Source organism: Musa acuminata, chromosome BXJ3-6 (genome assembly GCF_036884655.1).
Source record: "Musa acuminata AAA Group cultivar baxijiao chromosome BXJ3-6, Cavendish_Baxijiao_AAA, whole genome shotgun sequence".
Lineage (NCBI taxonomy): Eukaryota > Viridiplantae > Streptophyta > Magnoliopsida > Zingiberales > Musaceae > Musa > Musa acuminata.
Window position 1 is genome coordinate 2,738,068 of NC_088354.1, and position 12,334 is coordinate 2,750,401.

Consider the following 12,334-nt stretch of genomic DNA (forward strand, 5'->3'; position numbering starts at 1 on the left):
ACCGAGCCGGTCGCGGCCCCCGGCGTGGAAGCCGAACCTCGACTCGATCGAGGAGCAGCCGAACGACAGCGACATCGAGTCGAACAGCGGGAACAACAGTTTCTGGTCGTCCTCCAGGGAAACGTGAAAGACCGGCAAAGGAAGCAACTTTCTCTCTTTGAAGCCAACATTATACTGAGGTAGGCCATTGAATCGGAACAAAGAACATTCCATTCTTAAATCTTTTCTGTTGTTTCATCAAACTTAATCAATCCAAGCAAAGCTGAGCATGACCAATCTGACATGATCGTATCGAGCTTTCACCCGCGCGACAGCGATATCAGAATCTATGTTCTTGAGTTCTGATCCCAACCACCCATGAAAAGAAAGATAGTGTGTCATCTAGGCTTCACGTGAAGCATATGGTTTGCGTGACAGTAGATTACTGTGTTCTTAGCTGTCTTCTTTCATCAAAGCTGCGACCTTAATCTGCACCTTTTTCTTACCATGACCAGTTTGGTAGCAACCAGGAACGAGCAGAAGATGCAGCAGCAAGATTAAAGGCCTAAGATACCTCTCCTTGATGCCGGAGAATCTTATTAGCACTTTGACCTTCCACATTACATTGACATAAAGTCAAATGATGAGAAGAAAAAGGAAACGGAACATAGGGAAAAAAAAATTAAGATTCTCCGGACAAAATCTCATTATGTTTGGATGTCTCAAATTCTAACTCATCCTAAACAACACTCGGAAGCTTTAAGATGGAACAAAAACCTTGATGTCTTCTGCAACTATGGTTTTCACTGCCGCTCTTCCTCTATCGCTTGCTGGAGAAGGGATGGCCTCCTCACAAAGCGACCCTGCAAGAACAGCAGTGGTTGGAAAGAGATCAAGCGTAAGTGTAATAATCAATTTTCAAATAATAGTAAGAAAGATACTATTAGTCAGTCCACCATCAAACCAAATAAAAGAAGAAAAAATTAATATAAACATTTTAAAATAAAATTATATTTTTTTTAAAAAAATATTTATAGGATCTCTCAACTTCGGTATCGTCCTGTCCTTTCTGTAAGGTATTTTTTGTAGTTCCTCGTCCATTTTTATCGTAATGAAAATACTGGTCTTTATCCTTTGTTGGGTCTTTCTTTCTTAGTAACCATTACTTTACCCGATTTACCTTTGCCCTTGTCCTTAAGAAATTTTTTTGTCATTCTTTTCTCTCTGGTCTCACTAACATAGAGAATTCACTCATCTTTCAACATATTAAGGAGCTCAAAAAACTTAGATGAATTTATATATGTAGATGATATCTATTTATAGAAGTAAAATAACAATTTAAACCAAGAGACTTTTCTCTTTAAAATTCTATCTAATAACTTATTTAAATGATAAAAGATAAAAATCTAAAATCTTTCAAAAGACAATACTTTAAATAATAACACTCCATATTTTTTAAGATAAATCCCACTTCGAACATCTTCAAACGAGCCTTTGGAGAAAGATTTAATATATTTAGTTCTTGCATGATAACTTAGATTTATAGTCAATTTTAAGATATTTTGATTGTCACACCGTAAAATAATTGGTTTGTTAATGTAATAGTAAATATATTCGATTAAACATCTTAATCATATACATTTTTGAGATTGATTGGTGTTTTTTACTACATAAGATGCAAACAGAAATATGTAAAAAACATAACTAAAAGTGATTTCTAGTTGTGTCCTTCCTCTCTTTACGACATCTCAATTCCTATAGATATTTCTCTATGAGGTAAGACTATAAATATCATATCTTATAATTAATTAAAATTTTAAATATCAAATCTACCACTATTGTAATTTATAGTTAAAAAAGATTATCCTAAAGATATTAAAATATAAATAGGAAGTGATCATATGTAAGTGTAATCAAATTTTAAATAGTAATAAAAAGGTATTACTAGTCTAAAATCAAACTAAATAAAAGAAAAAATTAAAACGAAAGTAAATAATAATAATAATAATAATAAACAAAAATATTTAGAGGATCTTAAACTACTATTTGATTTGAGCCTGTAAACCTAAACACTTACATATGAGTGGATGTAGACATCATTTATTTATAGATATAAATAATTTTATTTTATTTATTTTAAATTTAATTATTTTATTTAAAAAAGAAAAAGAAAAAAAAACTTCTAAAACATAATACTTAAAATCCTGAAAGAGGAGAGATAAAAGTCTCGAGCTTGCCTTCATCCTGGGCCGCCGGTCGGCGTTCGTTTTCCGCACTTGGTACCGGATCATTTTCGAGAACAGTCGGCTCCTCCGCTTCTCCTTGTACCTCAGAACGCTCGCCTCCCTGACTCCGCCGACGCCCGCCGCGTCAAGAAAGAGATCGATGTCAGCCAACCTGGCCTGCGAAACCTGACCGCCAGGATGAGCGGAGCAGTCCTCGGAGAGAGAGAATTCGAGTGATTTGAACTGATAAAGATGGAGACATGATGCTTACGAGAGCGTCGGCGGATGAATTCGGCGAGTCAGGGCCGTCTGAGAAGATGGAGCCGCTGTCAGACCATGCATTGATGACCTCCTCGTGGCTCAGTTTGAGCCCCAGAGAAGCCTTCAGCTTTTCCTGCGGTGGGTTGGGAGTAGCGCTTGCGGAATTCTTCGTGCCATCCACTTCCTCCTTGTCCACCTTCTTCTTCTTCTTCTCCAAAGCCGGCGGCGTCACCGTGGCCGTAGCCGTCGACGGGTTGATATCTGGAGTGATGTCTCGAACTGGTACTGTTGGAGACCTCCACCAGTAGCCCTCATCCCTGTTCCTCAGCGCTCGCTGCAAGTTTCTTCTGAGCCTGAACCCGAGGCCGAGCTCGAACTTGCCGCCCATTTTGCATCCGATGAGACTCCGAAGCAAAGGATTGATGCCGGAATTGGAGTGATTCGATCCCTCACTTGTGTCGTCGTCGGTGGGAGTGTTCGTGTTGAGGTTGCCCATTATGCTGTCGATGCCCGCTTCGACCTCCTGATCGAGAATGCACTCCGCGTCGAAGTCGTCATCATCGTCGAAGGGGTTCGGGGAGTTAGGCTCCCAGGAGACGTTGCTCACTGGGCTCGTGCACTCCTTCTCGAACGGAACCTTAAGCTTGAGCTCGACGCGTACGGCGGCGGGTTTCTCGGGCTGAATCTTGTCGATTAGGAAGCCGGCGTCGCCGAGGACCGGGAAGGGCGGCAGGAGGTCGGAGGATTCAGGGAAGGAGGCAAAAGTTCGAGGGTTCTTGGACAGCTTCTTTAGGCTCTTGGTGGAGAAGATGTTGGGGTAGATGGTGGAGAGGAGCGCGGCGGCCTCATTGTAGGTCTGATTGGGTCTCTTCCGCGGAGTTCTCGCCGCCCTCTTGATGGAGATTGTGTTGCTCGATTCGGAGAGGGTGGAAGAAGGCGAGGAAGAGTCCGACGAGCGGCCCGACGACGGAGACGATGGCTTGACGATGTCGAGGTCGAAGCCGTAGGCCCGGCCACCGCCGCCGCCGAGGCACGACGACATGGTAGCTCGAAGAAAACGATGCAATTGTACAACCTACAAGCCTCAGAATTCTATGCTTCAGATGAGTCTGAGACCGAAAACAACCAAAATCTACTCCTAAAACCCTAAACCTTTACGGAATTCTGCTCCTCTATTAGAACATTCAGACAGAAAATGTCCAGCATCCGACAGAGATGACAAGGGAATGAAGAACAGAAGCAAGATTGTGAAGCGACCAAAACCCCTAAACCCTTTAGCAGAAAGGGAATCAAGTAATTGACCTGAATCCCAAACCAAAACAAGAAGATGGAATCCAAAAATCCAGATTGAATTCTTTGCTGCAGCAAAGATCCATTCTTTGGATGAAGGGAGAAACGACCAGCAGCTGATGAACTGATGAACTCAATTCGTTGCAGGCCAAAATCCAAACTTTCGATTCTGACGACTCCAAAGCTTGAAGCTTTGCTCCACCGCCCGTCCTAGAACCGAAATTTTCATTCGGGAAGAAGGTAATCGAATCGAAACCGAAGAGAGTCCATAAAATGCTTCCTTTTCTCAAGCACCTAACGAGAACGGAAGTCGATTCAAATGTTACAGAGGACTCTTATTTCAGAGAACAAAACAGGGACAGGTCCTGCTTCCCAGAATCTACAGAAGATTGGATCTGAAGAGCCTGAGAACGGATTGGAGACGATGAAGGCAGCGCGTGAAGGGATTCTAGAGGGTGGGGGGGAGCGGAGAGGCGCTTTAGAAACCTAGCAAGAAGGGAAGCGACAACAGTCTATCATCCATGTTCGGTTGGACCACTGCAGGTCTCGCTCTCTCTGTTGTCTGCTCCTCCATTGGTGATTTGGTGGTGTTGTGGAATGATTTTCATGTTGTGCTGTGACTCTTATGCCCCCTCACACTGAGTGGCTCCAATGTCACTGCCACTGCTCCATAAATTAGTGTGCACTTTTGGTGCATGACAAATTGCTGAAGAAATGCCTGTTAGAAAGTTGTGTCTTACCTAGTTTATAATGCAGTATAACAATGATTAAGAAAAACCATTTTGAGAAGGCCAGCAATGGCAGCAGATTTGTATGTGGAAATATAGTTTGTGGTCAGGTCACTATCTCTTTGTGCAGATTTTTGCTTGGTGATGTCAAATAAACTCCTTTTCCATTAACATTTCAGCTCTTGTTTGCTCCAAATTTAGTTTCAGCTTTGCATCATATGCTAGTTCCTGTTCACAGTGTTGTTTATACTGTGTCAAATTTAGGATCAAACATTATAAGAAAATGATTCCATAGTTCAACTTGTAGTATTGACATAAGATGCATTGATAGCAGATAACATTCATTGTTCTTGATGTTAATTGTGCTTTGTTTCTCTTTTTTTTTGGTGACAGATGCATAGTGGTACGTATCAAATTTATAGGACTCAAAATTGAAGGAAGATTCAAAGATAATGAGGGAACCTCACAGAAGTCTCAGAATATCCAACACACATCCAGGTAACCTATGATAATCCAAAATGCTGCTATATATCTGATTATAACAGTACTTCAATTTCAGATTCTTTTAGTTTTTATTATCTTCTTTATTATCTTCTCTGTCAATCCAGATTCAAATTATTCACAAGTCAAATCTCAAATTATTGCTAATATATTATATGGGTGTACCAAGTGCACAAACAAATTTCATAAACTTTCAGAAACAAATTTCATCTTTCAGGGATCAACAAATTATTACTAATATATTATATTGTATGATTAATTAAAATATAATCTTTCAGGGATCAACATAAACAAATTTCATTATCGTTTATTTTTTACAAAAGAGCATAATTAAGTGCCAATCAGACATCTCAAAGATATGGTGCCGAAAATATATGATCTATTGACATAATAAGAAGTAAGAATACTGAGAGGTTATATCTGTGAACATTTGATTCAAGCAAGTGTTCTTTGGTCTTTCCATGCAATTCAAATTAGTCCCACTTGTAACACATAGCAGTAGTTTCCTCAAAGCCAGGGTTAGTTCTGTCAGCTCCCCTCCTTGGGGATTTCTGAAGCCATCATCTTACACCATCCTGACCTTTGTTGAGGGCATTGCTATCTGTTGACATGGCTCTCTTCCATTGGCTGCAGTAGATTTTGGGGCCTACAAGTCATGAGCTTTGTTGGCCCTCAGGTCACCTCGTGAATCCAGATGAGGCTGAGGGCATGTCTCTCTTCGGATCTAACAAGGAGACGTCAATGATTCGAGCAGTTTGGCCTCGCTTCTGCATTTAGTGTGTGGTACATTTCACTCCTACGTTGGTGTCCTGTGTTCAGTCACCAATGATGTGAAGCTTTTCACCTCAAGTGATATTTTAGCTAAGGTCTGAGAGCTTCTACAAGGATTGCTTGCATGATTTGGATGTCTAGGATCTTTATAGAAACTGAGAAGAGGATATTACTTTGAGTACTCTGTCAAATATCTTTTCCTTGTCCTGATATTTTGAGGAACTAGGAAGATTTGCAGACAAAAGAAATAAGCTTTTTTTTTCTCTTCCTTCTCCTTTCCTTTTCATTTTTCGCACTAGCAGTGGTGATTTTTGCACTAGGTGGTAACATGCCCACCAGACAAAGTTAGTGATCATCTCCAGAATGATTTGGTTGCACTAAACTGGTCAGTAGCATTTGATCTCAAACTATTACCAGTTTCTGAGTTTAACATCTTTGTATGTGAGCTTGAGTTGTATATCTAGATTAAGAAGATATCATCACCGATGCAACATCTGCATCCTTAAAATGGTTCTTGAAGGCACTAGGATTCAGCATGGTTGATCATTTTGCATGAATTCAGAACAAATAGTGAAAAAGCTTGACATCTAAAACCATTCCTCAGGTGCCTTTATCCCTTTACCAGAACACTACACCCCTCTGACCTGGTGTGCCTTATCCCTTCATTGGATGATCTGGAGGTGTTATGGCCTCTTGATATGGATAAAGAGGCTGTGGAGAGTCCTTCCTTCACATGATACTTGAGAGAGAGAGAAGGTTGGGGGACCGATCATCATAAAGTTTGTGCCCATCAAGAAAGAGGCATCTAAACCTCTGAAGGACAATAATATTCCCATTTCAGTCATGTACTGTTTCTACTTTCTCTGGTGGAAGTCTATTAGCTTCAAAATTAACAGATACTCTCTTCAACCATGAAGTATCAATTCCGTACTTAATGAGGCTACTCCATTCTGCATGAACTGAAGTCTGATCTTTACTTTGGTCCAAGAACATACAAAATCTATTTATTACTTGGTAGAAGAAGGCTCCAATGTCTGTGTCACAAGCCAATTTCTTACCTTATCACCTTCCAAGCCATGAGACTTGAACTTTTAAGGTCCTCAGAACTGACACGTTTATGTTGATCTGATGTCCATTTTCAATTACCTTCGACATCATTTGAAAAAAAAAAAAAATATTGACCCTTTTCATAACAAAATCCCTCCAGATCTTCTCATTTTACTCTTCTTATCTGAATATCTTCTTCTGTGGCCATGGATTCTCTGTGCTGTCCTAATTGTCATCGGACATAGGCAATAAACTATCAGTGGTAATCGAATTAGACTGACCAAATGTGAGGCTGAACATCTGAAGAAAATTTAACATGGTTTTTATCTCTCATTCTTTAGCTGCAAAAATTCTACTGTTTTGATAGACTTAGAGTTGCATTTTCCAGAAGGTGAGGAACTCTGCTTGATTGCTTTTGCAGAAACTAGAGTTATAAAACCTAATGAGATGTGAATAAGTTTTCAGGTCTGTCTTCCTGCCAATGCCAAATTGCAGCTGCAGTGGCCCCATCAAAGCACAAGCTAAACTGGAGGAGGGACTTCTTGCAGTTTTACCAGCATCTCTGCATCATCTGCATAGGAAAAGGGCAAAGTTAAGGGGATGGGTCACCATGGTTTGTCCAAAGATGGTATGTGGTCCATGTAAACTTTTCCTGCTCATGCAATGACAAACCTTTTCCTAGATATGCTTTTTCCATATGAAGATTTGGTAGGAGGACTGTACATTTGTCCAGTTTCATCAGATTCATAGATGAAAACAAATCAAATCCATAAACTATAGCTAAGCAGTTTGTCAAATCAAACTAAATCATTTCCTACTATTCTGGTTTTCTAATACAGTTTTAAGTTTTTGGTATAGACTTAATTATTGTTCAAAACCATGATTATTACCACTTAAATACAGACTAATAAGAATGGTAAGTCAAAGATATTTCATATTTAAATGGTTTGGGATATAAAAAATTGTATTGACCATCAAACCATCATTGAGACCAGCATGTCACTCTGGGTATTGAATGATGTATCTCTAACAAGGTTTTATACACCTTTGGAAACTTTTAATATAGATTAGTGACATAATTTAAACCTGTTGTGGTCCTTTATGTCGTGTCATGGGGGTCGGTATCATTTGGTTCAGTCCCGATTGCGCTAGAGCGTCCACGTAGGTGTCCAAGACAAAGATGAGAATGTCGGGTCGGGGGCTGGTGTCTCCTGAGCCGACCCAAGGTGGAGCCTGGATTCTCTTTGGCATCGCTTTCCTGCACAATAGGTCAATGTTGGGAGGGGGATTCTTGATTCGAACTCTCCAAAGCTTAAGTTAAAATTTGGAGTATTTGGAGCGTTCGAGGTCCGATCCTCTAACATTGGCCAAGGGATTGACATTTATAACTGTTGCAGGGGGTTGGTCGTATGCAGGACATTAATGGTTGTCGATGCTCCAGGCGATCGATCCGTATGGTTCGGACGGTGCAGGTCGATCTGTATGGTTCCACGTTGTGAGACACCCCCTTTACGATTTCGGGTGGCGTGGGCATGACCACGCGCCGCTATCGAGCTAACCGCGTTACTCTTGAGATCATACCGTGCATATGCACCACGTCGACTCCAAGGTGGTCGCCAACTGTCGTCATGTGGGCTGTACCAGAATATTCCTTATCATTTTCTCTCCCCCAAAGGCGTGCATCGAGTTCCTCGTAAGGGGGCTCGAGGTACATCCTTTTGCACTACGGGTAATCGGGGTCCCTACTTCTCAGTCGGATCCATGGTGCCTTTAGGTGAGTGCGATTCGTCGTGGTAGGCCTTTCTCGGGTCGGGTGACTCGTCTCCATTTCCTGGGCTTGTCATAGTAAGTCCTATGCTCTTCCAGGCTGCACGACTCGAGCGCTTGTCCCGCCATAGCGGGTCTCCCTTGGCCAAGTCGGACGACTCGAGCTTCTGCTCCACCATAGCGGGTCTCCTTGGTCAAGGTGCACGACTCAGGCACATGCCCGCCATAGCCGGTCTTCCTTGGTTGAAGTGCATGACTCGGGCACAAACTTCACCTTAACGGGCCTTGCTTAGTCGAGGTGCACAACTTGGGCATATGTTCGTCGTAATAGGTCTTCTGTCGAGGTGCACGACTCGGGCACATATTCATCGTAGCAGGTCTTCTTTGGCCAAGGTGCATCACTTGGGCACAGGATCTGCCTTAGCAAGCCTTGCTTGGCCGTGATGCATGACTCAGGCATATGTCAATCCTAGCAGGTCTTCTAGTCGAGGTGCATGACTCAGGTATAAGCTCCACCTCAACGGGCCTTTCTTGGCCGAGGTGCACAACTTGACGACAAGCTCAGCCTTAGTGGGTCTTGCTTGGTTGAGGTGCACGACTCGGGCACATGTCTGTTGTAGCGGGCCTTTTCTGGTCGAGGTGCACGACTCGGGCGTAGGCTTCGCCTTAGTGGCCTTGATTAGCCGAGATGCATGACTCGGGCATATGTTCGCCATAACAAGTCTTCCTTGGCCAAGGTGCCCGACTCAAGCATAGGCTCCGCCTTAGCGGGCCTTACTTGGCCGAGGTGCATGACTTGGGCACATGTCCGCTGTAGCGGGTCTTTTGGCCAAGGAGTACCACCTAGTGCCTGAGAGGGCAAAAGAGACCATCTCCTAGTGCAAGGAGTCAAACGGGTTCAAGCTTGGGCTCCAAAGGTCGGGACAAGTTACCTACCAATACAAGTACTTGGTTGCCCTCGGGTGCTTCTAGGTGAGGTATCCTAACCTCGAGGTCGAGGTGGACCCATTTGCCGACCTCCCTAAGGACCAAGACGTGCCGATGGACAACGAGGTGCTCTTCGACAATAGCCCCAAGTTGTCGCCTCCGGCTTCATAGGGAACCGATTGCCCTCTTGGTCTTTTCCTTTTATTTTTGTTGTAACGGGTTGAGTTTTGTTTTTGACTATAAAGTCTCGATCAGTCAAAAAATGTATTCTTCTTTCATCAATGAAAAAACCTTTTATGAAGTTCTTTCTTTTGTCGCTCGACCAGCTGAGTTCACAGTGTTGGATTGTCTATAAGTTAGCTAGTGCAATCTTGGCAGATGATTCTTCGATCGTCGGACCGACGTGGTTTTGGAGCATCATCAGTGGATGACTTTGATTGTCTACCTAAGGTGGTTTAGGAGAATCATCAGTGGATGACTTCGGTTGTCTGCTTGAGGTGGTTTAGGAGAATCGTCGATGGATGACTTCGATCATCTGCTCAAGGTGGTTTAGGAGAATCATCGGGGCTAGGAACTCGGGCCTACGCGTAGAACTTCTTTAGGTTGAATATGTGCCAAGTCCTTGGCAATCGACTTCCTTCTAATGTTGTGAGGCAGCAAGTTTCGTCTCAGCCCATGTCGATCACCCGATAAGGGCCTTCTAATGTCGTGAGGCAGTCGAGGCTCGAATAGGGTCACTAATCTCGGTCTTGCGTAGGACGAGATCACCGAACTTAATCTGGTGGGGGTGAACCTTTTGGTCGTGAAGTCTCGCCACAGCTTTTTTGTACACTAAGGTGTGGAGGTGTGCCTCGACTCTTCATTCATCGACGAGGTCACGGTTAGCTCGGAGCCCTTCTTCCGATGTGCTTTCTTCGAAGTTCTCAATCTGAAGGGTCGGGAAGACTATCTCAAGCGAGAGTATTTCCTTGGTGCCGAACATTAGACTAAACGATGATTCGCTCGAGGCGATTTTGGGAGTAGTTTGAGATGCCCATAGGATACTCTAAAGTTTGTCGACTCAAGTGTCGTAAGCCCCGACAACCCTTCTCTTTAGACTTTCCAATATGGCTCAGTTAGTCACATTGGCCAAGCTATTGGGTCTAATCATGTGTCACCGAGCTGAACCTTAGCTGGATCGTGTAAAATTGGCAGAATTCCTTGAATATAGAGTTATTGAACTGGGCTTCGTTGTCGGTGATGATCACCCTCAATATGTCGAATCACATGATTATGTTCTTCTAGACGAACCCTTCCACCTATTTTTTTTGAGATGGACGCTAGTGGTTTAGCTTCCACCCACTTTGTTAAGTAGTCAACCCTGACTATAAAGAACCTTCGCTATCCTGAGGCAGGAGGAAAAGGGCCGAGGAGATCCGTTCCCCATTGTGCGAAGGGCCAAGCGCTATCGATTGGGGTCGAGGAACTATGGGTTGATGTTGTATCCAAGCATGCTTTTGCAATTATTGACATCGTTGCACGTCGGCTATAGTATCCCAGTGCATGGTCAACCAATAATAGCCCCGCCTGAGGATCTTGAAGGCCAAGGTTCGTCCGTTGATGCACTCCTTGTAGAGGCCTTCATAGACCTCGACCAATACCATCTCGACTTCCGGAGGCGTTAGGAATCGAAGGAGAGTTTGGCTGAAGGATCTACGATACAACTGGCTGTTGATTTCATAGTACAAGGCTTGGGAGCATCTAAGTCGACAAGATGCAGCTTGGTCAACCGGTAATGTCCCATCCTTCTTGTAGCGGAGGATCTCCTCCATCCAATTCAGTGTGGTTTCTACTTCGGCGATGTATTGGGTCACGATGATTCGGGAGGCAAGTGTATCGATCCTCAAGAGCCGTCCCTTCATTCCTCGCACAAAAAGCCAACTTGGCTAATGCATCGTCCTTTGTGTTCTTCGCCCGAGGGACTCTTGTCACCGAGAGATAGAGGAAGCAACTTGCGAGTCGGCGTACTTCGGCCAAGTACTTCGCCAGTCACATCTCGGGTCTCGTAGCTTCCATTGATGTGGCTTACTACCAACTATGAGTCGTTGAAGACTTCTAGCTCTTTCACATGTAACTCTTAGAGTCAGAGCCCTGACAATAGTGTCTCATACTCAACTTCGTTGTTGGTGGCTTTGAACTCGTAGCAAAAGGCGTGCTCGTACAATTGGTTGTTCAGTCCCTATAGGACGAGCCCTGCTCCTTTTTCTATGATGGTTGACCCATTGACATAGAAGGTCCATCTCTCATTGGTGTGTCCTTGACCATCGGCTTCCTTTATGGGGGCCAGCTCAAAAATGAAGTCGTCCAATGCTTGGGGTTTGATGGCAGTCCTCGGGAGGTATTGGATGTCGAATTCTTTGAGTTCAACCGACCACTTGAGCATCCGGCTAGAAATGTTGAACTTGGAGAAGATTTGCTGAAGTGGTTGGTCAGTGACCACCTTTATCATGTGGGCTTGGAAGTACAAGCATAGCTTCCTTACTGCTTGCATTAGGGCTAGTGCCAGTATCTTGATAGGGTGGGGGTATTACTCCTTGGGTCCGCTCAGGACGTGACTGGCATAATAGATGAGCCACTGTGTTCTCATGTCCTATCATACTAGCACTGAACTAATTGTATGGTTGGAGACCATGAGGTACAAATTGAACGATTCACCCGGGACGACAATGGTGAGTTGAGGTAGTTGGGTGAGGTGCGCCTTCAACTTTTTGAAGGCTTCCTCACATTTGGGGGTCCACACAAAGTCCTTGGAGCACTTTAGAATTTGGAAGAAAGGGAGGCATTTGCTGCCTGACCGAG

The 12,334-nt window shown here is 43.5% G+C and overlaps 1 protein-coding gene across 2 annotated transcripts; it reads right to left on the reverse strand.

Annotated features, from left to right (window-relative positions):
- Nucleotides 1-536: 536 nt before the first annotated feature.
- On the reverse strand, nt 537-4,325 carry LOC103986686 (protein CHLOROPLAST IMPORT APPARATUS 2-like). Of its 2 annotated transcripts, none has more exons than XM_018827170.2 (3): nt 2,476-4,325; nt 2,217-2,390; nt 537-842 (listed from the first exon to the last, which is right to left on the reverse strand). In XM_018827170.2, exons 1-3 carry the CDS (start codon nt 3,505-3,507, stop codon nt 783-785), a joined length of 1,266 nt encoding a protein of 421 aa, XP_018682715.2. In that variant the 5' UTR covers nt 3,508-4,325; the 3' UTR covers nt 537-782. The 2 variants fall into 2 exon arrangements, with proteins under 2 accessions (XP_018682715.2, XP_009403041.2); XM_009404766.3 differs by having other exon boundaries at nt 2,217-2,381; nt 2,476-4,321.
- Between the last annotated feature and the right edge of the window lie 8,009 nt (nt 4,326-12,334).